This window comes from Dicentrarchus labrax, unplaced genomic scaffold, assembly GCF_905237075.1.
Source record: "Dicentrarchus labrax unplaced genomic scaffold, dlabrax2021, whole genome shotgun sequence".
Classification (NCBI taxonomy): Eukaryota; Metazoa; Chordata; class Actinopteri; family Moronidae; genus Dicentrarchus; species Dicentrarchus labrax.
In genome coordinates, this window is record NW_026136717.1 from 625,328 (window position 1) to 651,896 (window position 26,569).

General features: G+C 39.4%; 1 protein-coding gene across 3 annotated transcripts; it reads left to right on the forward strand.

Annotated features, from left to right (window-relative positions):
- Positions 1-188: 188 nt before the first annotated feature.
- On the forward strand, positions 189-24,396 carry senp3b (SUMO specific peptidase 3b). Of its 3 annotated transcripts, none has more exons than XM_051375217.1 (12): positions 189-537; positions 1,349-1,474; positions 8,099-8,803; positions 10,454-10,570; positions 10,997-11,108; positions 13,991-14,138; positions 15,709-15,756; positions 18,159-18,236; positions 19,203-19,340; positions 21,020-21,103; positions 21,295-21,345; positions 22,763-24,396. In XM_051375217.1, the coding sequence occupies exons 2-12, from the start codon at positions 1,387-1,389 to the stop codon at positions 22,871-22,873; spliced, it is 1,680 nt and encodes a 559-aa protein (XP_051231177.1). In that variant the 5' UTR covers positions 189-537; positions 1,349-1,386; the 3' UTR covers positions 22,874-24,396. The 3 variants fall into 3 exon arrangements, with proteins under 3 accessions (XP_051231177.1, XP_051231179.1, XP_051231178.1); XM_051375219.1 differs by having other exon boundaries at positions 222-537; positions 10,457-10,570; XM_051375218.1 differs by having other exon boundaries at positions 229-247.
- The last annotated feature ends 2,173 nt before the right edge of the window (positions 24,397-26,569 follow it).

Sequence of the window (26,569 nt, forward strand, 5' to 3'; positions counted from 1 at the left end):
AATTCAAGTTAATCAAAAAACAAATCCAAGTAACGTTATTAGTAGTATCACTACTAGTAAAATACAAAATAAAATGTATGATAACTAATGTTTGTTTTCCAACTGACTGAAGTTAGGGGTCAAAAATGAAAGGCTATCCTTAAAAAAAAAAAAAACAAACATGTATGACGCCATTGCTGTGCGACGGACTTGTTGTAGTTGACATGAGAGCGAAAAATCTGCAGTGATCCGGCTCAGCACATCCTCCGTAAATACGTTCTAAAGTTAATATAGATTCTTCCTGTCTATTTCACGTACATCATTGACTGTAATCCACATTTTGTATTAGGTATTCACGTTTGTATCTGAACCGGAAGACCTTAAAGAAATCAAAGTTCGTAGGGAGGTGACATCTGGCTGCTCCACACCTGACTTCATTGAATGAGGTTTAACACAAATTAGCATTTGTTTTGGTTCGATACCCACAGAAAATTAAACACGCCCAACTTTCATTCAGAAGAAGCTGGATACACATTCATATTAATCTGCAGGTTAACGGTAAGCATACAATTGCAAAGCCTAGCTATGTAAGGAATAGAGTAAGCCGGGCATTTTAATTTGTTGTTGCTAACATGGTATCTGTCTATCTAACGCTTAGCTTGCTAACGACAACATGGCTAACCAGCTAATATTTTAGCATGGATAGAAAACGGATTATTGAAAAATTCTGGTTATTTCAGATTGTCCTTAATTGTACTACCGCAGCTTCAGGTACCCATAGTTACTTACAAAAAGAGCAATTGCAATTAGAGTGAACTGAATTTAGGATTATTGGCTAAACTATGACGGTGATGCTGCTAGCGCTCAACGCGCACAAAATAGCCTCGGTATGGACTATTTCCTGCACCGGAAAGAATTGTTCTCATCGTAGAATTGCTTTTCTCAAATAGTCTCTCCTGCGCAGGACACAGGCCGCATGATATTATTCTTTGTTATTAATAATTAACTTAATTGCTCAGTTATTGTCATATCTATACGTTGGAACAGTAAATCCACTCAGTCTAGCTAGCAAGCTAAGGTAATTATCCGCTCTGTGCACATGGTAAAAGGAGTGTTAACACAGTTCTTATATTTCTGCATGTGAAAGGACAGGATAATGTAATCAAACTTGTTGCTTGCTAAACGATTGGGCTCTATTCTCATTACCTTGTACGACAAGAAGGCTTCAGTTCCCCTTAAAACAGCCTAATGGTCAACGCATATCAATGTGCTGTTGTAAATTCAACTAACGTTATTTGAAGCTGGCTAGCTAATGATATTAGCTGGCTGTATGGTTGCACCCTCACTTAAGACTGTTTGTCGTTTGTAGGTGACGAGCTGGCGCAGGTTGTGGGTTGTCCGTGGATAATGCGAGACAGTGGCGGTAGCCTGGCCCAGAACCGCTGGCAGGGAGACCTGGGTCTGACCGCTGTGGGGCAGGACGACACCGGAGGAGGTGGGCATTTTACTTCTGGTTAATTATATGTTTACATCCTAGCATTCTGGCATTGTAAAGTGCTCTTTCCATTTCAAAACGGCCTTGATAGTGCAGGCCTTTAAAGGAAACGCGACCCAGAGAGTCCAAAAACTATTGTTTATATTAGCTGTGTGTTTAGGGCTGCCACTAATGATCAGGCTTGTGGAGTAACAGATGTAACTGAATTACGTAATCAGGATACGAAAAAATGTAGCTGTAATCCATTAGTTACAAAAAGACATAATAAGATTACAGTTGTATTTAATAAAATGGGGATTATTAGCAGGATTACAATTTTAAAATACATCAGATTTACTTAAACAAATACTGAGAAGATGACACATTTTTGATGAGAAAAATCTTGGTTCCCATTTTTTCCCTAAGGTAACATAGCTCTGTTGTCTTATAGAGTACTTACAGCAAAACTTCTTATTGACATTTACTTTCTCTTGTCTTTATTTTAACACTGGGTGTTGAGGTGATCCGAAAGTAATGGAAAGTAATCAAGTTACGTTACTTTAATATTGTGATACTTGGATCAGGTTACTGACGACAATTTTTAACATGTAATTAGGGACCGAGCCAGCTGGAGGTCCCTATTGTTTTTGCTCGATTTCTTCTTCTTACCTATTATTAGGGACCTCGCAAGCGACCGCTGGAGGTCCCTATTGTTTTTGCTATGTTTCTTCTTACTTATTATTATTTTTAGCACTTTTGATTGCGTTTTTGCCCCCCTGAACATATACGAAAAGTCAATTTTATTTGGCAAAGTGGTCAGGCCTGGTGAAAAATTTTATATTCTATGCGTCGCTTTCGGGTTGGCCAGTAGGTGGCGCTACTATCATAAAAAATGCGTTTAGGCTAATAACTTCTGCATAGTTTGTCGCACATTCAAAAAACTGGTATCCACGCGTTCGGTGAATGGAGCTGAATCCCTCCATATAGGCCCCGCCCACTTCCGCCTAGAATTTTTTTTTGTTAGAGCGCGAAATGTCCTTAAACTACTTTTTCGTGTTCCTCCGACACGCTTTGTCCGATTAACACAATTTTTTTCACCTAGCACCTGGGGACCGCCCTGGCAAAAAAAGTAATTTTAACATTTTTGAAATTTCAAACAATAAGCACGCTATAAAATTAGCACTTCCTGTGGATTTTTCGTCAAAAAAGGAAGAGGACCATTTCTTAACATTGGTATGTTCGATTGACACCAAACTTGGGTGCATAGTTCCACATGTCCTCCTTAGGCACCGTGCACAATTTCAGACCATTACCACTAGGTGGCGCTCTTTAAAATGAAGAAGTTTATATCTCTGCAACGGCACGTGTGATTAAAATGAAACTTCGTAGGATGCTTGCCCATGGCTCCCTGAGGCTCACCAAAAAAGGAAAAAAAATCAGGCCACTGGGTGGCGCTCTGGTGGCAGGATAAATCACTGTGCGGAGACCGTAATAGTTATGAATATGAAATTCACAGGGCACGTGTAGAGTAGTGCCAGAAGCTCACATACCAAAAATTGTGTTTGTCGTGTGTGTAGCGCCCCCTACAGGATAAAAAAACAGCAGCCCCAGTGCCACATTTCACCGATATGTATGAAACTCGGTAGGCACGTGTAACAAGCCAGGACGTACAAAAAAGCCTCTTGGACCCATACCCGAAACCCCACAGGAAGTCGGCCATTTTGATTTAAAGTTTCACTTTCGGTGAACTTTTCGCGTTTTATTTGAACGAACTCCTCCTAGGGAATTTATCGGATATGCTTCAAAATTTGTGAGTACACTCAAAAAATGGTCCTGATTAAAAGTTGTGCTATTTGTGCATGTACGTTGAAGGGCGTGTCCGTGGCGTGGCATCAAAGTCAGCCATTTAGATTTTTTTGGTCATTTTCTGTGATTTTTCGCGTTGTATTTGAACGAACTCCTCCTAGGGAATTTATCGGATCTACTTCAAATTTAATCAGCACAATCTAAAGTCATTCATGATTAAAAGTTGTGCTAATTACGACATTCCGTCAAACGGCGTGTCCGTGGCTTGGCATCAAAGTCAGCCATTTTGCATTCCGTGCTCATTTTCTGTGATTTTTTGCCTTGTATTTGAACGAACTCCTCCTAGGGAATTTATCGGATCAACTTCCAATTTAATCAGCGCAATCTAAAGACATTCATGATTAAAAGTTGTGCTATTTGCGACATTCCGTCAAACGGCGTACCCGTGGCGTTGCGTTGAATTTCGACCATTCACCATAAACAGATAGTACTCAACTTCAGTGTACAGTCCCACCCTGAACACGTCCTCATAACTTCAGCGTACATGATCCAATCTCAATGAAACTTCACGTGTTTGACAACAGTCCCACCCTGAACTTGTCTACATGACAATATTCAGACATAGTGATAGCGCCACCTTCTGGCAACAGGTGGTAAGCGCTGCATGGCGATTTTGTGCTGCGTTACGTGAAATGACCGTGCCAGTGACGACTTGTCAAATTCAGCGGATTCGCCATGAAATGCCACTCATAACTTCAGTGTGCAATGTCCAATCTCCAGTGAACTTCATATATTCTGTAACAGTCTCGCCCTGAACACGTCCTCATAACTTCAGCGTACGTGGTCCAATCTCAATGAAACTTCACGTGTGTTACCGCCACAAAATACGAATTTGCTATAACTTGAGTGTACATTGTCCAATCGGCTCCACACTTCAAATGCTTGATAACAGTCCCGCCCTGAACTTGTCTACATGACAATATTAAGACATAGTGATAGCGCCACCTTCCGGCAACAGGTGGTAAGCGCTGCGTGGCGATTTTGAGCTCATTTACGTGACATTTTCGTGTTGTGGCAGCGCACCCCGAGTTGCATGGAGTGCGAGGTCCCGCTCAACGCTGCTTGCAGCTTTAATTATTATTATTTTTAGCCCCCTTTGACTGCATTTTTGCCCCCCTGAACATATATGTAAAGTCAATTTTATTTGACAAAGTTGTCAGGCCTGGTGAAAATGGGTATATTCTATGCGTTGCTTGTACCTTGTATCCACGCGTTCAGTGAATGCATCGAATCTCCCCATATAGGCCCTGCCCACTTCCGCCTATCATTTTTTTCCGTTAGAGCGCGAAATGTCCTTCAACTACTTTTTCGTGTTCCTCCTACACGCTTTGTCCGATTCGCACGAAATTTTTCACCTAGCGCCTGGGGACCACCCTGGCAAAAAATTTGAACATTTTGAAATTTCAAAAAATAAGAACGCTATAAAATTCCAACTTCCTGTAGATTTTTCGTCAAAAAAGGAAGTGGACCATTTCTCCACATTGCTATGTCCGATTGACATCAAACTTGGGTCCTTAGTTCCCCATGACTTCCTTAGGCATCGTGCACAGTTTCAGACCATCGCCTCCAGGTGGCGCTCTTTAAAATGAAGAAGTTTATATCTCCATAATGGCACGTGTGATTGAAATGAAACTTGGTACGATGCTTGCCCATGGCTCCCTGAGGCTCGCTAAAAAATGTGTCAACAATCCACCTCTAGGTGGCGCTCTGGTGGCATGGTAAATCACTGTGCGGAGACCGTAATAGTTATGAATATAAAATTCACATGGCACTTGTAGAGTGGTGCCTGAAGCTCACATACCAAAAATCGTGTTTGTCGTGTTTGTAGAACCCCCTACAGGATAAAAAAACAGCAGCCCCGGCGCCACGTTTCACCGATATGTACGAAACTCGGTAGGCACGTGTAACATGCCGGGACGTACAGAAAAGCCTCTTGGACCCATACCTGAAACCCCACTGGAAGTCGGCCATTTTGATTTTCATTTTCACTTTCGGCGAACTTTTCGCATTGTATTTGAACGAACTCCTCCTAGGGAATTTATCGGATCTGCTTCAAAATTTGTGAGTACAGTCAAAAAATGGTTCTGATTAAAAGTTGTGCTATTTGTGCATGTACGTTGAAGGGCGTGTCCGTGGCATGCCCTCAAAGTTGGCCAGGTTGAATCAAATGTCAGACTGTGATGCCATTTCCGGCATTTTGCAATGATTTTCAGCGTTTTTTGCGGTGTATTTGAACAAACTCCTCCTAGAGAATGTATCAGATCTGCTTCAAAATTAGTCAGTACAGTCAAAAAATGGTGCTGATTAAAAGTTGTGCTATTTGTGACTGTACATTAAAGGGCGTGTCCGTGGCGTTCCCTCAAAGTTGGCCAGGTCGAATCGAATGTCAAACTGTGATGCTATTTCCAACATTTAAGGGCTTCTGTTTTAACTAACTCCTCCTACAGATTTTATCAGATTGACTTCAAATTCGATCATTTCAATCTACACACATTGGTTATCAAAAGTTGTGCTATTTGTGACTGTATGTTTAACCGTGTGCCCGTGACGACGTGTCGAATTCCACCGATTGGCCATCAAACAGATAGTACTCATATCTTCAGTGTACATCCCACCCTGAACACGTCCTCATAACTTCAGTGTACATGATCCAATCTCAGTGAAACTTCACTTGTTTGATAACAGTCCCACCCTGAACACGTCTACATGACAATATTCAGACATAGTGATAGCGCCACATACTGGTAACTGTTAAGTATCATTTTATACTTTCATGTCCTACTCCTCGCAGGATGATCAGATCGAGCTGAAATTTACTTACAAAATTCAAAACACATTGTTGATGATATGTGTTGACTGTGGTGAGGGGGCGTGTCTGTGGGGTGGCGTGACATTTTGATGGACCGCCACAAAATACGAATTTGCTATAACTTGAGTGTACATTGTCCAATCGGCTCCACACTTCAAATGCTTGATAACAGTCCCACCCTGAACACATGTACATGACAATATTCAGACATAGTGATAGCGCCACCTACTGACAACAGGAAGTAAGCGCCGCGTGGCGACTTTGAGCTGATTAACGGCAGATTTTCATGTTGTGGTCCGCACGCGTTACGTCGGCACGCGACGCGGCCGCAGAACGCCCCGAGTTGCGTGGAATGCGAGGTCCCGTCCAACGCTGCTTGCAGCTTTAATTAGTAGTTGTATCGGATTACTTTTTTAAAGTAACCCTCCCGACCCTGCTAATGATCATTTTCGTTATTGATTAATCTGCAGAATCTGTATTAATTAATTCATTAATTGTTTGGTATAAAAATGTCAGAAAAGAGTGAAAAATGCCCATCTTTGCTTCCTAAAGCAAGGGTTCCCAATTTTTTTCATGTCAAGGACCCCAACAATAGATGCACATTAGACCACAGACCTCCATTTTGACAGGGTTTTGTCTTAAGGAATTCTTTTAGCTTTCCAGATTATAGTTTTCATAGTTAATCAGTGATCAAACTGGAATCACTTGAATTACTATCTAGGAAAACCCAATTCCCTCCCAAAATGTAATACCCCAGTTTGAAAACCACTGTCAAAAAAACCCAAGATGAAGGCTTCAAATTGTTTGTTTGGCATGCTTGAAAAATGACTTCGATTATTAATTGATTATCAGATTATTTTGATAATGATTTTGTCTACTTATCAATTAATTGATTACTTGTTACAACTTAACCTATGTTACGTAACAGTACTCCTCAGGAGAATGTTTTCTTTGCTGTCAGCCATGAGATAGGAGTGTGTATAGTACAAGTGCATTCCCTTGAATTACTTTTGCTTACTTATTGTACTAATTAATACTTCTTTACTTCGCGACCAAGTATTCAATGTGTCATTTTGCTTCCAGCATCACCTAGTTCACAAAGATACCCAAATAAATATCAGCAACTGAACTGATGCTCACAATGCAGGCACCCCCACAACGCCACACCAGCCTGCGGCTAATCAGTCCCTCCAAGACTCTTTTTCCCCAATGAAATTGCAACTTAATTGCCTGACAAATTTAGGGCAAATTTTTTTTCAGTTAGAGCGAAATCTCTAGTAGTAGTGGTGCCGTATGGTGCAACATTTTGTATGGGGGGACTGCCAAGATTGGTGACACTTACAAAAACTATGTTTTCATTCACAGATTGGTTAAAAATGTGATCATTTTTGTGATCGCAACTTCCAGGGGGGACTGGCTTTCTCTGAAATGCCTGGTTTGGTCTGAATAGGGCCTAAAGTAAAACTGAAATTATCAGTCGATCAACAGAATAATAATCTGCAATTATTTTGATAATTAGTTGCTTAAATCAATTTACAAGCAAATATGTCACGCATTTTCTAGTACCAGTTTTAAATTATATGGTTTGTCATTTGTATCTTAACTAAACAGGCTAGAAGTGTTAAGTAAAAGGGACTTCAGTTGTGTTTGGTTGACTTTTAAACTAGGAATGTAAAGATATTTCACAACACAGTTCAATTGTGATACAAATATGTGAGATGAAAAAAATTTGGTATCAAGGTGCAAAGACATCAGTTTCACTTCACAAAAGTGAATTGAAGAATTCTTTTTCAAAGTTAATACAGCACAGAAATAAAAAGGGATTCTGTAATTTTGATCAAGAAAATGTAAGAGAAAATATATTTTGTGGATTTTTTGTCATTGTTTTGTGGACCCAGTATTGTATATTGTGAATTGATTGTTACATTCCTAATTAAAACCAGTTAATCACCGCTCATGTTTGTGTTTAGGTGGAATTCCTGGAGACCACCTCATAGTCCCAGTGTCAGGCCACAGTGTACCCAGCCCCATGCACCTCAGACTAGGGCAGAAAGAGAAGGTGTGGACAGGCGAGTATGTAGACGAAGAGGATGATGGGATGGGTAGGATCGAGGAAATAGGCGATGAGGAAGAAGAAAACAATCTGGATGGGGAGGATGAAGATGAGGGTGAGTTTGAGGGCAAGGCTTGGGATAACAATGATGGGGATGAAGAGGAGGAGGAGGAGGATGTGGAAGAAGGAGACCAGGCGGAGGTGGAGTGGGGAATCCCAGACTTTCCCTCCCAGTCCACCCAGCACCCTCATTCACAACACCAACATGGACCACAACAGAAGGCAGAAGAAGGTGGTGATGTCATTGTAGAGGATACTGTTTCCCAGGCTGAAGCAGGGGACTTGTTCAGGTCCCACCTTAGCAGGTACAGGGCTCTGAGGAGGCTTAGGCGCTGGCAGCGTTTGCGATCCCATGGAGGCCTTGGATTTCGGCTCACCCAGCACTGGAAGAGCTGGCGACAGCGGGCCCAGTGGGTATGCTCCCAAGGGCACCGGTGGAGCCGGAGAGGGCAAAGGTACAGTCTGTACGGCAAGCAGAGGAGGATAAAAAGATATCCGCAATCACCATACACCGATGGGGATGATGACAGCAATGATGAGAGGTTCACAGAGTCTGAAAGAGGTACTGAGATACAGTACATATTTTTAATTTATTTATTTACCCACACATCATTGTCAAATGGTAATTAAAAGAATAGGTTTTTTAATTAGTGCAAACAAAAAATGCCACACACAAATATTATTTTAAATGTAAAAATGGTCACATTACTAATCATATGTTGAAATCCTGCATCTTTCACAATGGCATAGGGCTGCATATCTTTGTAGTAACCCCCTCTTTCAGAGTCTGAAGCACATACTTACATACACTACATTTACTTGTAAAGAAGACTAGTTGATATGGACAGAATATATTAAAAATGGTACAGTTCAATATTTTTCTTACTGTCAGCAAATCACATACAAATATCAAACCAACCATGTGTTGTCTGTGTTGTGTCTGTCTCTTAATATTCCCTGCTGTTATTCAATAAGAACCTTTTGAATTTACTTGACAACTACTTTATTAGCAACAGCTATGTGCACAACAACACTTCCGGTATATTTCACAATAAGAGCACCCACTTTCTCCCAATACATAAGAACAGGTAAACTCTCATACAGTCAATTATTTGGCTACTTGAATATGATGCAACCAATAAAAAATATTAAGAGTAAATTAACAAACTCTCTCTTCTGAAAACATTTGCTTTTCAATAGTAGAACTTGAACATGAATATAAATACTAGAATTGAACATAAATATAACAAATAACTAGTGTAGCAGGTTTCAATAGGTCTCTAGTATTGAGTTCCTTTTTCAGGGTGACTCACTTCTTAGTTTGGTTTCCATTGTCCTGGAGAGCTGATGCCCCCTTTTGGCAAGGAGGTGCAGAAGTTGTTCTTTTGGGCTGTACCTCAGGACAAGCTTTTCTGGGTTTGAATAAGTTCTTTGACGCTGCTTATTTCCGTCAGTCTGTTCTCAGTGTCTGACTTTGTGGACTTGAGTGCATCAAACAGTGAATGACTGTGAGAGTTTAGTGATGAAGCATATCCAGCGTCACTTATTGTAAGCCCAGAGAAGAGTGTAGCCAGAAAGATGGCTTTATCAGTGCTAATGTTTAATCTGCACGTGTACTTTGTACAATTGTCTTGACTACCTTTGGCTGCCAAAAAAGGGGGCCGACCTACCTTCTTGGACTTAATTTCAACATAATCTTGATTAATTTATTTATTTATTTACCCACACACCATTGTAATATTCTAATTAAAAGAATAGGTTTTTTAATGAGTGCACACACAAAAATGTGGCTTTGATCATATGCTAAAATCCTGCATCCACCTGCATATGCCATGCTTTTGCTGTAACTGTAATTGTTACAGATAATATTATCACAGTATTCATGAAAGACTAAATCAAAGTACTCATTACAAACCATATTGTCAGGGTACTCGTTACAAACCAAGTTATCAAAGTACTCATTGCAGACCCTATTATCAAGTTGCTCATTACAGTCCATATTATCACAATATGTATTGCTGATCATATATATAATCAAAGTTCTTGATTTTAGATGAGGTACTACTGTTGTGGAATAATAACTTGAGTTACAGCATTATATTTTACCTTGACCAGACTGCTTTTTTTTCTCGAATTAAGTGAAAAATGTTAACGGTCTAACAATCTGTATAGGGACAGAAATTGTGTGTGTAATTCCTTTCCTTTTCTCTAGCAGATAAACCGATAAATGGCTGCTCTCTAGACAAGCAAGAGGACAGAGGGAGACGGGAAGTGGAGGTCAAACCAGTGGAGCTGGCACTTACTGAGGAGCATATGAGTTGTGTGACTGGTATGGATCAGAGAACAGCATTTTTGTCCACATTAGCATTTTCAGATCATTTTTCATACTTTGTAATGCCTAAGCAGTAGGTTGACAAACAGCAGTGTTTCCTGTAAAAAGGTGGCTGTTTTTGGTTCCATTTGGTTTGCTTGTTGTTTTAAAATTAATTTATTGGAATATCGAATAAGACCCACAAAAAGTGGTTGGTTTTAGGTGTGGATTATAGGTGCAGATTGGGTCTTGGGTTTCAAGATTTTCTTCAAATTACAAAATAGACAATGGTTTTCTTTTTTTCCTTTTGTTATTGCTAGATGCAAATATAAAAGAAATATAAAAATGTTAAAATGAAAGAGTTGGTCTTCTTGAATAGACACCATACTATGCTTGTTCAGCTTGTTGTGAAGATAATTTAGTGATATTGTCTTGTGTCTTAAGGTATTCTTGAAGAGTCTCTACAACAGTATGGCAGTTTGATCCCCATTCATGTGGATGACATCGTTGAGAAGCTTCAGGACATCTTCAGTGAGAGCTTCTCACAGCCACATAGGTTAGACACAGTGTTTGGTTACTTCTTGGATTTTTGTAGCTGTACCACTAGTGCTCCAAGAATGTCATTATGGCTTAATTAATTGTTCTTTTCTTGACTAGTATGACACAGAAAAGCAGTTTCTTTACTCTCATTACAACAACCAGTCCTTGTCATTTAAGTGTTTCCTTGAAGTAAAGTGGTTCATTTAGGGATTTAAGTTAAGTCTATTAATTTGTTATATCTGCAAATTCTTTGTGTAGTTTTGTGATGAATGAATACTATTTATAAAAGGGTTAGATTCAAATCAAGGAAGTTGGTAATATAAACATGTAACTGAATTGCAAATGTTATTAATTGACCTTCTATCATTGTATTTTGCCAAGCCCTAGCTCAGCCGTCACAGGCTCAGCTCACCAAAGAGAAAGCAAAGGTGAAACTGTGACCCTGTACATCCAGAAACTAGAAAAGAACAATAATAGGAGAACTACTTCTGTCCACTACACCTACTGGAGGTCTTGAAAGAGAAAATTAAGGAATTTTAATCCATGGGAACAGTGAGGGATAAAGACCCCTTTCCTTCCTAATACTCAAGTGGATGCTTAAGAATACAAACATAAATAAAATCACATTTTTATTCTTAACCATCCACCTAAGTGTCTGGTGTCTTCTACCCTTGCATAATTGTTATCCTTAAAGATAAGATATATACTTTATTAATCACCTATTGGGGAAATTGTTTTTCATTTTTTTTATTTATATACACACACACACAGGCTGAAATACACACTTCATGCACTTGTTGACATGTAACAGGGAGAGAGATGGTGGAGTGTTAGCTGCAGCCCATGAGCAGTTTCTTTGGGTTAGGTTGCCTTGCTCAAGGGCACCTTGGCAGTGCACAGGAGGTGAAACTGGCACCTCTCCAGCTACCAGTCCACACTCCGTATTGTGGGACTTGAACCGGCAACCCTCCGGTTCCCAAGCCAAGTCCCTACACACTGAGCTACTGCCGCCCTAAAATGCGTAAATTAGATTAAAAAACTCAAAAGCAATATCTCTCTAGTGAAATTATTTCTGGTTATTCTGCAACAGTATGTTAATGCATAATAACCAGAAATAAAAAAAAAATACACAGACTGGGTTGACTGTGTTGTATCTATGTTTCTCATTCATTAACTAATATGATGAAATAAATGATATTGATGATAAATGATGACAAATTATACCATGCAAAATTTTTAAGAGTGCAACTAATAATTTTTCTAGGTCGCACTGGTGCACATGGCGCTGCCCAGGTGAAAACATAACACAATTTATTTCGCAAGCGCATCATCTCCCTGTGTTCTCATGTGACCGAACTCTCACACTCACGGTAGGATCATATCGTGTTCTAAACCAATAAGAGACAGAGCTCGGGTGGGTCTTTGCCTCTGATTGGCTGTGGTCCTGTTCACTGCGCTAAGTTGCGTGTGTTTAAAAATTGCGTGCGACCTGAGCGAGAAAGTAGCTGACTAACTGAAATGGAAAAATTAAATAAACGCGACAAAACGAGGGAAAATTAAGAGAGGCAGAAATATTGAAAGTTTTTTCATTAAGAAAACCAAGCCTACAACCAGTCCTACTACTATAATCCCATCCATCCCCACTACTGAGAGTCCATCCCATCAAGACACGGAGCCCTCGGTCCCTGGTGAGATACCGAGCTCCGGTCCTTCGGCGACAGCATCAGACTCGGAACCAGAGGAGGAGACAACCGAGTCTGGGATAGAGCCCGGCTCCGAGACCCAAATTAAAAAGGCCAACATATATTCCTTCAGACAGGACTGGCTGAAACAATTTCCCTGGCTAAGGTACAACAAAGGACGTAACGCAATGCACTGCGTGTACTGTCAGGAGTGCGGTCAGAATATGTCCGGAAATAGTGCATTCGTGAGCAGGTCAACAACGTTTCATATTGAAACTTTAAAAAAACGTAACATGTCTAAAAAACACACAATATGCCGTGACAAGTGTGCAGAGAAAGTGGCCCCTCTCCCAGCTGCATTTCAGCGGCGGGTAGTAGTAATCATTATTATTATCATTAATAATTATTTTACTTGAAATGTTTGAGTTTGAAATGTTCAATTTCAGCTCAGTGAAGCACTTTATTTGAAACACAATTATATATAAAAAGAAAAATAAAGACAAGCATTGCTCTACACCTTATTCTTGTTTAAAAATCATTCACATTATATGAAAGTTATGGAGAGCAATAAAAAGGTGACCGTATGGCGTTAAAGGCGACGCAATGAAAAATTTGGGTGCACCTAAATTTTGTGCTGGTGCACCTTAAAAAAAAAAAAAAGAAAAGAAATAAAGTTAGGCGCACCAGTGCAACCAATGCAAAGAGTTAGTCTGGAGCCCTGCTGAGGTAATAATTTCGATTTGTCCATTGGGAGTTTTTGGTTTGTTGTCACTTTTTTCAAGTTGTAGTGAAAAGTAAAAGAGGAGACACCCTTCCTGGGAAACTGCAATAATCATTAAACTAATTTCGCCATCAATTAAACATAAAATTTATTTAGATTAGTCTAAAAGTATACAGTAAAACACAAAAAAATCAGCTCAATGTAAAGACTCAGACATCTAAGTTAGATACCCCGGTGTAGCCTGTTACACGCATTTGACTTGCAGGCAGTTTGTTACATTATCAACATTATTTGATGTCAGTGAACATGTCAGGATACTAGGCTACTGAAATCTGCAACATATGGAATATAATAATTGCGTGAGTAATAATGAATGACATTCATTAGGTTATCTGGAGGGTTAATTAAACTATTGGGGAGTGTTTTTTTTTTTCTTCAAAAGTGACTGTGTAGTTAAGTTAAATGTAACCATTTATTTGATTTTTTCTTCATTAGGAAAGCAGTGGTCCAGCACCTAATACAATCCTTCCAGCGTTCGTCAGGATCAGCCCTGGCTAAAATATTCAGAGTCAACTACAAACGCCATGTTCTGACCATGGATGACCTTGGCACTCTGTATGGACAGAACTGGCTCAACGACCAGGTACAGCAGCAGTACAAACTTTGTTTTGTTTATTTTTTTCATTTGCCTGGTCAGTCAGTGAGGATATTTACTTGCCCAAAGTAAATTTTTACTTGCTCCTATATAAAATGTTTAATTTATTAGTGGTTATCAACACACAACAAAGACCCTCTTGGCTGCCATGCAAGCAAGGTGATGTAGGCCCTTGTTATGGCGCTCCAGCAATTAGGTGTGACTCTGAAAAATGACCCTGTTTTATCTGCCCGGCTCTCCAACTTGTGGCAGACTGCGTGATACATAGTTGGGAGTTTCACCCACATTCAACGCCAGCCAACTAAACTCCTGTTTCTAGGATAATTTGCACTTCAACTCATGAACGTTGTCTTGGCAGATATTTGTTTGGTATGATCCTGTTTTAAATTTTAATGCTTTTCCACCAGATTACATGAAGGTGCATACACACATGTTGTGGCGAATCAACACATGGCTCATTTGAATATTAAAATTAGCCATGTGTTGATAGGTCACCACACGAAAATGTAACCAATGAAATTACTTATTTTGACACACATTTTTAGCCAATAAGTATTTACAATTATATAACAATTATCATGTCATTTAAAGTTACCTTCGGCATTGATAACAGAACAGATAGCCCTGCTGCGGCTTGACTCACTTGTGTCGCTAGGTAGTAGTGTATGAAACATGCGACAGTCCTGCAAATGAATTGCATGCTGTGTGGCCAAATGTTTCTGCATATTGGAGGTAGTTCCTCCTTTGACGAAATGGAAACTCTACAAGTGTTGCAAGTGACCGTATTGTCGTCTTTTCGCGTGAAATATAACCAAACTTTAGAGCGGTTCTGCCTAAACGCCATGTTCGCTGCGTTCTGAACCAAAACAACGCAGAGCTTGTGACGTCATGACTCATTTGCAACGAGCAGAACCGATGAGCAGAATTGTTAAGCGGGCACGCTAACGGTTCCAAGGAATCGATTCACTGGGCACCGGTTCTGAAGAAGAACCGGTTCTCGATTCCCATCCCTAGTTAACCGTGTGTCTTATACTTGTCTGGAAAGCAGTGAAGTGTAAAATATTGTTTTCTTGTGGGTTAGCCTACATTCATTTACAATCACATTTTTACCCTTCTTTCTAACATTGTGTTTTGCTGCATTGCTTCAGCAAAGCATCTCTCACTCACAGTACAAGTATCTGCAATCGATTAACTAGTTGGTCTGCCCCTCTTACAGTCAACTGACAGTCGCGTTCGAAGAGAAAAACCAAGGTGATAAAGTAGTTCGAGAGTTAAGTAGTGAAATAAGTCAAATAAAAGACATACAAGGGGTTATGTATCCTCCAGTTATTTTCAATAGATAAATTAGTTCCTCTTCTTCTTGTCATACTTATTTCCATACTCAAAATAAAAAGTGTATTTGGCAGATATTCTTTTGAACCAATAAATGGACTAATATAGTAATAATAATAATAATAATAATAACAATAATAATAATAATCACTGCTCACTGATCAGAAAAGTAACTTTTTTAAGATGTGTCTTTACATATGACATCCTCTGTTGTTGTTTGATTCAGGTTATGAACATGTATGGTGACCTGGTCATGGACTCTGTGCCAGAGAAGGTAAGGAATATTTTTTTTAAACAATGGCTGGGGTGCCCTTGTAGCTTACATGCTGGTGCCCCACATACCAAGGCAGAGTCTTTCTGTAGCGGCCATGGGTTCAAATCCCACCTATGGCCCTTTGCTGCATGTCATCCCCCCTCTCTCCCCCTTTCTTAATAATGATAATAATAATACATTTTATTTATAAGCGCTTTTCTAAATACTCAAAGACACTTTACATAAAAACACAACATTGTTATTGTATTGTAACATTGTCACTCTTCAGCTGTCACTATCAATTTAAAGCAATAAAAGTCATAAAAACTTATAAATTAAAGACCAATGGCCTACCAAAGGGACTCTCTACCACTGGGTTTTAAAGATTTTTTATATTTTAATATTTATGTATATCAAATTTGTTTTTGTTTTGAGCATTTCTAATGTTTGCAATGATATTTGATAAGCAGTCACTTTAGATGCACCTGGCTACTCTGCTGTCAGATGTGTAATATTATAACAATGTTGCATCAAGACAGTCGAGTCATGCCCATTTAAGCTGGAAGGGCACATGCCCTACCAGATTTTTTATATCTTTTTTTCATTGCTATTTATTTTATTTTTTTTAATGATATCTAATTATGGTCGTTTTATATTCAGGCTTGGTTCTACGAGGAGGCAAACATGCATTTCACCCTGAGTTTAATCTTTTTCACCCTTAATGTCGAGTGCAGGGTGCTTTAATAGGCGCACAGACTGTACGGGTGTCTTCATGTGCACCTTCTAATTTGGTCCATCTATGTTCATGGCGATTATTAAAAACTGTATCAAAATAAAGACACTGATTTGGTGAAAATGCTTGTATTATTATAATTTGACTTACGCTCTTTGAGTAATAATTATCACGTATCTCACCTCGTACATGGTCATATAGTTCAGTAATTAATTAGCGTTTGCGTTGCATTGTATTTCACGGATAAATTAAGAGTTAGTACATTAAGAGTCTACGTTTGCCAAAACAGAAAGTTGGATGAGGCTATGATAAGCCCTGGTAACCGGATGTCTCCTTTATAAAAAAGCAGAAATTTGAGTTATATCCGAGCAATCGGATGTGTGTAGAACTCTGTACGGGGCTCCAGAGTGCGACCAAAATTTTTAAGAGTGCGACTCAGAATTTTTCTAGGTCGCACTGGTGCACCTGACACTGCCCGGGTGAAAACATAACACAATTTATTTCTCAAGCGCATCATCTCTCTGTGTTCTCATGTGACCGAACTCACACACTCACGGTAGGATCATATCGTGTTCTAAACCAGTAAGAGACAGCGCTCGGACGGGTCTTTGCCTCTAATTGGCTGTGGTCGCTAAGTTGCATGTGTTTAAAAATTGCACGCGACCTGAGCGCGAGAGTAGCTGACTAATTGAAACGGAAAAATAAAATAAACGCGACAAAACGAGGGAAAATGAAGAGAGGCAGAAATATTGAAAGTTTTTTCATTAAGAAAACCAAGCCTACAACCAGCCCTACTACTATAATCCCATCCATCCCCACTACTTAGAGTCCATCCCGTCAAGACACGGAGCCCTCGGTCCCTGGTGAGATACCGAGCCCCGGTCCTTCGGCGACAGCATCAGACCCAGAGGAGGAGACAACCGAGTCTGGGATAGAGCCCGGCTCCGAGACCCAAATTAAAAAGGCCAAAATATATTCCTTCAGACAGGACTGGCTGAAACAATTTCCCTGGCTACGGTACAACAAAGGACGTAACGCAATGCACTGCGTGTACTGTCAGGTACACAGCTCACGAATGCACAAAAATAGTGCATTCCTGAGCGGGTCAACAACGTTTTGTATCGAAACTTTAAAAAAACGTAACATGTCTAAAAAACACACAATATGCCGTGACAAGTGTGTAGAGAAAGTGGCCCCTCTCCCAGCTGCATTTCAGCGGCAGGTAGTAGTAATCATTATTATTATCATTAATAATTATTTTACTTGAAATGTTTGAGTTTGAAATGTTCAATTTCAGCTCAATGAAACACTTTATTTTTCTTTTTATATATATAATTGTGTTTCAAATAAAGACGAGCATTTCTCTACACCTTATTCTTGTTTAAAAATCATTCACATTATATGAAAGTTATGGAGAGCAATAAAAAGGTGACCTTATGGGCGACGCAATGAAAAATTTGGGTGCACCTAACTTTTTGCTGGTGCACCTCACTCAGTCCCACACTTCTTGCGGTAACATCCTTATGGAATAATATTTAGGCCGGTATCGTAAACACAAGATGGTGTAGTGTCTTGATCACGTGACATTTCATCCCATATATACAGACTTTCATTCCATATATTCAAAGTTTCATTACATATATCTCTCATCTACTCGTAATTTTTACTTTTCTCTCTCTCTCTTCTTCAGGTTCACTTTTTCAACAGCTTCTTTTATGATAAGCTAAGGACAAAAGGCTATGAAGGTGTCAAACGGTGGACGAAAAATGTAAGTGGGTGTTAGAATCTTATGAAGTCTTTTTCAGAGAAGTTGTTAAGCAGCATATTTTTCAAGTTCAGTGTTCAGTGGGGGGAAACCTCCCCTCTTTCCCAACTCCCAAGGCAGATTATGTGAGTGGACTGGGCGGATGTTGGAGTGGAGTGTCGCCTTATCTCCTGTTTCGTTCCGCTCCAATTTCACTACAGTATGCGTGCTGTTAATCCCTGGTCCCACTGTACGTCACCGTGATAATTTCCACGCTTCCATGCATTGTCAAATTGCACATGAGCCTGGCTGTTTAAATCAGATCAGTGCTTTTCTCAGAGCTGGTCAACAAGTTATTATGCTCCTCTGCTATTTTCTAATCACTCTTCCAGCTGATGTTCATAGTAACCTAATGAATTGTGTTCATGGATAAGCAGGGTGTCGCTTTTTCTGCAGCAGTGAAGTTAGAAGTTAGATGAAGCTGCCTCTGTGTGTGTATCTGTGACATCATACAGCTTAAACAGGGTTTAAGCTAAAATTAAAATAGAACTTCCCCTTTCCTTTTTTTTCTTTTTAGAGAAGGCAATGACCAATTTTAGTGCAGTGGGATGAAATCTGAGTTGAGCACTCCATAAGGAGCTGTGCTACTCTGCTATTTTCCAACAGTATTTACATTTAGTTTTGTTTTGCTCTTTATTACACCGACTAAGGCCAAAGTCTGCCCACACAACTGACATGGCTGTACCAGTTCTTTCTCATCTGCATGGTTAAGAACATTGCTTTTAACTGCTAGATGGAACAAAGCTGACTTAGCAAAGCTCCACTGTACTTTCAAGGGGTGGGAGGCAGCCTAGATAATTGAAATTATCGTTGTCCAAAAGTGAGCAAAATTTGATTTACTATTGTAATAAATAAACTATTCTACTTATTATCTATTTTAATATCTATTTTGTGCCCTCCACTCTTCTCACCCTACTCTCCTTGTATCAGGTTGACATCTTTCAGAAGGATCTTTTGTTGATCCCCATCCACCTGGAGGTCCACTGGTCACTGGTCAGTGTTGACATTCCTCGTCGAGCCATCACTTACTTTGACTCTCAGCGGACCCTCAACAGACGCTGTCCAAAGGTAGGAATGGACAGCAACTCCAGGGCTTTATACTAGTAGATTTTTTGAGATTTTTGAAAAAAGAATAAATGTAAAACCCTTTCGAGACCCTCAGTAAATTGACTTTCTATCTCTGCAGTTTCCAGGCTACCTTTCTAACTGATAGGCTGGGGAATGTGTTGTCTGTTATGACCCACCACCTAAAGCTCTGCACTGTATAAAATACCCGAAATGAAGAGTGTAGTTAACAAGGACAATCACCCTCTCGGTTCATATTTACTACTGCTTTTTCAGATTAAGTCTGTTTCTTAGGTAATAAATAGAACATTGTTTTTTTAGTGGATAATGTATACGTGTAACTGTATCAAATCTAACAGTTCATAATTGGGGTACTTAAATTATTTACTCTGTAGTGTTTCTCTGTATGTCTTACCAGACGTGGACAACACTGGGTATCGCGTCCCATCTTCGTGTTTTATGTATCATCAGTTTTACCAAGGCGTTGGTCAGTATTAGAAACACAACTACCAAGAGTGGTTTTTTGAGTGTCTCATATGTAAAATAAATGAAGAGTTCAATGAGACAAGGAAACTGTTCCCATCTTAACCTCAAAATAAACAAATCCTCAACTTCAAAATAAAGATAAAAAATATTTCCCCAGTATGTAGCCCTGTGATTATAAATTACAATAATCAATTGAGATGGTTTAGTTTATGGATATGAGTGGAATATTAAAATAACACACACCATAATATAATGTAGTGCATTTAAAGCTGTCGCGGTGAGGGATTCCCCTGTGACAAACAGAAGTGTGTGTGTGTGTGTGTGTGTGTGTGTGTGTGTGTGTGTGTGTGTGTGTGTGTGTGTGTGTGTGTGTGTGTGTGTGTGTGTGTGTGTGTGTGTGTGTGTGTGTGTGTGTGTGTGTGTGTGTGTGTGTGTGTGTGTGTGTGCGCGTGTGCGCGTGTGCGTGCGTGCGTGCGGCAGAAATCCAGGGGGGGTACAATACAATTAATGCTCTTTTACCTGAAGTCTGTTCTAAGTGGGTTGATAAATTAATTCCATCCTTTCCATTGTTTATCAAATATATCTGTTTTCAGTCTCAAAGCAAATGTTAATCTTTCCTTTAAAAAATTGTCATGCATCACATTGAAGCCTGCTAAAGTCTGCTGAAAGTGGGTGGTCCTTGACATAACCACTTCTTTTTAATGGCTTTTTAATTGGCAGTTGGCATGATTCTGTAGATGTATGTTTTTGAAAAGCCAAGTAGCTGTGGTGGCATCTTGCGTTACAAAGTATCACCAGCACTATATTGAAGCATTAACTTGACAGCAGGTTTCTCTGCCATGCTAAGACCTGATATTGCATACTGCAAGGCATTTCTGCCGCCTGCTGTCAAAGCTGTGTTAGGCAACCTGCACAAAGACTTCAGCCACTCTTAACGGTTGGTTGGCACCAGCCTGAGCTGTCCCTTTTTAAAGGGAATTGAACATTCAGTACACATGCATTGAAGTGTAATACGGAAGGTTCTATAGCAATATTGCCATTATCACAACAGACCTAAGTACATTGGAGTTCAATCTAAAGTGTTCATTGTCATTATTTCTAACTCATTTCTTTTTGTGTCTTTTCCTGTTTGTTGTGGAGACAGTAAAGAATAATGCTTCATCTCTAATCTTTTTATTGAATGTTGTTGTTTTCAGCACATTTTTAAGTATCTGCAAGCAGAGGCCATCAAAAAAGACCAACAAAACTTTTTGATGGGATGGAAAGGCTTTTTCAAAATGGTGAGATGCTTTGTTTCCTTTTTTAAACTTTGGCACTGATTGAGGTCACTCATTTCACAAAGACCTCTAATGAGTTGAATTTAAAATTCATGGGTTGTTGCTGCTGCAAGTCATACATACATTACTGTGTTGTGCATTTCAATAATTGTACTGCATATTTCTAATTATGTATTGTGGATTGTATGTTGCAGAATGTGGGTCGTCAAAACAACGACAGTGACTGTGGAGCTTTTGTGCTACAGGTGAGCTTCTCACGCCCATTGTCCACATACAGATTAATGTGACACGTTGTTTCTTTGGCCTTACATTCAAATTAATACCATTAGGGCTGCATGATTAAACGTACTAATAACATCACAATCTCATTTCCCACCGCCCACCAGCACAAACATTTTTTTTAGAGCCTTAGAAAGACTACAGAGGCTATGGCTTTGAAACTGTAAGCACATTCGCTACATCATTCGGTGTGTTCAGCTAACTCAACCAACCATGATGGCCTATTTGGGAAGTAGGCTGTGCTAAATGATTGTCATGTTTGTACCACACTTATGCCCTGGACACTCTGCATGCACCTGTGTTTCAGAACCTCTTGCTTTTTATTTCAACGCCCATGTTAACAGATGAGAGCTACCACGCTACCCACGTGAGCCGTGGTCATATTGACATTTACCAGCAACATATACAAGATGTGGACAAAAGTATTTGGCCACACCTGTTAATTTTTGAATTCAGGTGTTTCAATCAGACCCCTTGCCACAGGTGTATAAACACCTAGCCATGCAGTCTTCATTTGCAAACATTTCTGATGCAAAATGGGTCGTTCTGAAGAGCTCTGTGACTTCAAGCATTGTGCTGATGGGACACCACCTTTGCAATAAGACGGTTCGTGAAATTTTATCCCTGCTGGATATTCCATGCGCAACTGTAAGTGATATTATTAGAAAGTGGAAAGCATTTAGGAACAACAGCAACTTAGCACTTTTAGCACTTTTTAGCACAAATCAAGGTCCATAAAGACATGCTTTTATGAGTTCGGTGTGGAAGAACTTGACTGGCAGGCCCTGACCTCATTCCTATCGGGCACCTTTTGTGGATGAACTGGAACGGAGATTGCGAGCCAGGCCTTCTCATCCAACATCAGTGCCTGACCTTATAAATGCTCTACAGAATGAATGGGCACAAATTCCCACAGAAATACTCCAAAATCTTGTGGAAAGCCTTCCAAGAAGAGTGGAAGCTGTTATAGCTGCAAAAGGGGGACCAACTCCATATTTAAGTATATGTATTTGAAAACAATGGCGGCTGAATACTTTTGTCCATACAATGTACATATTTGACTACAGTTTCTATATTGGCCACAGATATGAAAAAAACCTCCTGTATCTGTTTCAGATTAAAAGCTCTCTGGCGTTTATGTGGAGAGAATCCATTAATACGTTAACAAGGCTTTTATTGCAATGTATTTATGAGTGGCTAGAAACAACTGTCTTGCAGTAACTGTCAGCAAGTGTGTTGAGGATCTGTGAAAATGGTCGCTCAGGAACACAGACCTATTGACTTGTATTTAATGCAATGGGAAGTGCTATTACAAATGTGTTGTCGTTAATCTACAGGCCAGTGACTTGTTGTTTTTCTCATTTGCTCTCCACCATCCTGCAGTACTGCAAGTGTCTTGCACTAGGGCAGCCATTCAGCTTTGGTCAGCAGGATATGCCCCGACTGAGGAGGCAAATGTACAAAGAACTGTGTCACTGCAAGCTCACTCTGTGACCCACCACCCCTAACCCAGCTTGCCATCTCCACCTGCTCCCACCCCCAACTCTAACAAGATGGAGGGACAATTATATTACAAGAAGAGGACAAGGGGAGCAAATGATTGACTGGAAAAAGAGAAACTTTTTAAAAACTTTATTTTTCTCTGCCAACATCCAGAGAAACAACTTCTTCTATTGTTGGTGATGTCAGTTTCACTTTTTTGTCTCTCTTTGCTTCCCTCTCTTCACCCTTTGAAAACTCTGATTTAATTTCCATGTCATGGTTATTCCTTTGTGGTTGACAGAGGCCAAGACTAGCTTCCGTTTTGGGAATGTGCTAATCTTCCATCCTATCGTAGTCCACTTGTGTTTTTCAGTCTGAATGGGAGCATGAAGACGTTCATGAAGATGTATAAAGAATCCAGTACAGATGCAGGGTTGGACCACAGTCACATCTGACTTACTTTCATGTAAGATGCCTGAACACTTGAGTGCAGAGGTAGCGTGGCTGTACTGCAAAATTATTTGAACCAGTCTTTGTAAGCTTGTGGTTAAATAGTACCAGTGGATTTTCATGCCTTCCATCCATCTAGTCCATGCAGTATGTTGTGTTCCATTCCAAATTGTCAGAAGTGTGTGAAACTCTCAGCTGATACCTTTCAAACCAAGAAAAAAACAACCAAACGTTAAATACATCCCCCATGTTGCAGTCAATGTTATGTTAACAATGATATCTATCTAGTTACCACATAATGTTTCCCACTGCAGTGCAACATGACATTTTCAATGTATAATATTTAGTTAACAATTTCCAACAAGATGTTTAGATGGATTTAAAGTAATGCTAAAAATGGAACTTAGAATGAAGAGTTGAGGCTGCCATGTTGACGACAGAAAGCACAGTTCCGGTGTATGAAGAGACGTTCTAGTGCATCTTTCTGATGAAAATCACAAATAACACAACATCTTTGGAGTAAGCCACATATTGGCCCCCGGTGCCAGAATTTTCTTCTACCCCCCCCAATCACTCTTCCCAGTCATACAAACTCCAGTGGGAGACTGGATCTACATCCGTGGATTAATGCAAGCCAGAATTAGAATTAGACAAGCCAGAATTACATATTGGCCCAAAAAAGGGGTACCTTTACATTGCATTTATCCTTTTTTGTGTTTTATCTGTCAGTAAATGTGTTGATATGCTTACTGCTTTAAACAAATTGTGTTTAAAGGAGGACTACTAATTTGTGTTATTTTTGGAGTAAGTACAAAAGAGATCCTCTGGTTAGTATTTCGTTGAAAGTTTCAGAGCCATTTTGGTGAGGACCACGACTTCTACGCAACAGATCCAGTATGTCTGCAATAGAGTTACAGTACCCTCCTCTTCTTTTTATAATGAAAGACAAATTTGTTGGTAGCTGTGTGTTTTTGATTTTTTTTTCTTCGTTTTTTTAAACATGAGTTGATGCAACAGAGTTGACAGTTTTATATATCTTCTACAATGCATTATGGTTGCTAAAAATAAAAATACACGGTAAACAATTGGTTGTGCATTTTATCAATGCGACTGCATGTGCATCAGCTGGTTATGATCCACATGTTATCCTGACTCCAGTGGTGGAATGTAACATAGTACATTCACTCAAGTACACTATTGGGGCACTTGAGAATGTCCATTTCACAAATTTTTTTAAATGCCATTTTGCTAGAGAGGGTGATGACAGACGATGAAAGGCCCCAATCAAACCTGGTGGGTTCACAATGCTCCCGATAGAATCGCTGTATTGTGAGCCGGTTGGCCCTTGCATGGCAGGCATCGGTGTGTTAATGTGCGTGAATTTGACAAGTGCTTGTGGTCAGTAGACCAGAAAAGTCAATTTACCAGTGGTGAATGTGGTGGTTTGCTGTCCGTGACCAGAAGGTTGAAGCTAGTTTTAGAGTATTGTCTCACTGAAATGCCACCTGACTCACAACTTCTAGAGTTTCACAATGAACGAAATGTATTCCAGTCAGCAAAAAGTCTGTTTTTCACTATTCACATAAATGCATCCATTCAGCATTACCAGGGTTGTTTGCTTTGGAAATTGCAATCAAAGATCATTTATGTTAAATTGCTATGATTTATCGTTAGACTTTCCAGTGAAGTGGTAAACCAGGACTACATACAGAGAGGTAAGAGCAACAAATGCAGATGAATCCATACACAACACAGGGTCACTAAATTTTTTTCTGGAATCAAACTGGTAATGTTCAGGTCAGAGGGTTCAGACCACTACCTAAAAGTTAGAGAGGCAAAGGGACAGTACAATGCCCAAGTAGGTATAAGATGTATATTCTGTAAAAAACAGGTCTTTATCTCTCAACCTTTTCCACCAATGGCCCATTGTAAACATGTTGAAGCTACCCAGAGAAATGGGAAAATCGGGAAGGTGGCTTCACGCTAAGACTTCCACAGCCATCGGTGTTGTGATAACAGCTGTCTATGCATGTAAAGGCAGATTTGCAAACTAGTGTCAAAAGTTCAGTTATCAAGACGAAATTCTGAGAACTTGTGTACTTTTACGTTTAGACCACTGGTTACCAACCTGCGGGTTGGGACCCCACTAGAGGTTGCTAAAGCTTCATGGGGTTGTCACAAGGCCTTTCCGATTTTAAGGGGTGTAAGAAAAAAAATATGTAGGCCTATATCTTAGCATTTTGTTTATTTATGTGAAGAAAACTAATTGAAATAATAATTATTATTATTAACACCTCAGCCTGCATTAGAAAAGTACACAGTTGAACAACCAAAGAGGCAAAGACAAGCATCAGGAAGAAGAACCGAATGAATTTGTCAAGAAGGAAGCCTATTAAGTATGTATGGTTGTTAATACATTTTAAATGCATACATATTTGTATGCATGGAAAGGCAGATTTCTTAGTAGTGGTGGTAGTAGTAGTAGTAATCTACTGTTGAGTCTCTGTAAATAATTTTATAAGGAGTATGGTCTAGACCTGCTCTATTTGAAAAATGTCCTGAGATAGCTTTTGTTATGAATTGGTGCTATACAAATAAAATTGAATTGAATTAATCATCGTTGTTGTCCTCGTAGTAGTAATAATAATAACATTGGCAAATACCTGTAACTAACTACTCAGTTAAAGTAAATGTTTTTGGGAAAACAACAACCAGAAAAAAGTCTTGAACCACAGAAATGAATGTGTGATGAGGCCAATCTGAATGAAATCTTGCATTTATAAATGACTGTGAGATAATAATAATAATAATAATAATAATAATAATAATCAGTATGCCACTTTTCTAATAAAAAAGCTACAATATACATACATTTTACTTAATATATTATTTTGCCTCATGTTATCCAGAGCCATAGTCATGAAAAAGACTGTATATTTTATCTAAATATGAAATATCCATAACATATGTAACTTCGTTAAGGTTCGTCAGTTTACTCAATGATATAAAAGGCCCCCCTTAAGGAAAGGGATTGGGAACCACTGCTAATATGGATTGGAATGATCTATGAAAATACTTCACACTCACATTTCATTCAAGCTTATCTCGTGAATTGTGTTAGGATATTTTACAGAGGACTACAGTGTGACTCATCCACAGTTACATGTTGTGCAGATTACATCACTGGATATGAGATGTGTCACTTCTGTAATTTTCCACTTTTTGAATTACTAAATAAGAAAGATTACGAGAATGGTT

Coding starts and splice junctions, on each gene's coding strand:
- senp3b (XM_051375217.1), top strand. CDS start 1,387: ATGCGAGACAGTGGCGGTAGCCTGGCCCAGAACCGCTGGCAGGGAGAC. Junction 8,804..10,453: donor GTTCACAGAGTCTGAAAGAG/GTACTGAGATAC, acceptor CCTTTTCTCTAG/CAGATAAACCGATAAATGGC. Junction 14,139..15,708: donor AGAACTGGCTCAACGACCAG/GTACAGCAGCAG, acceptor TGTTTGATTCAG/GTTATGAACATGTATGGTGA.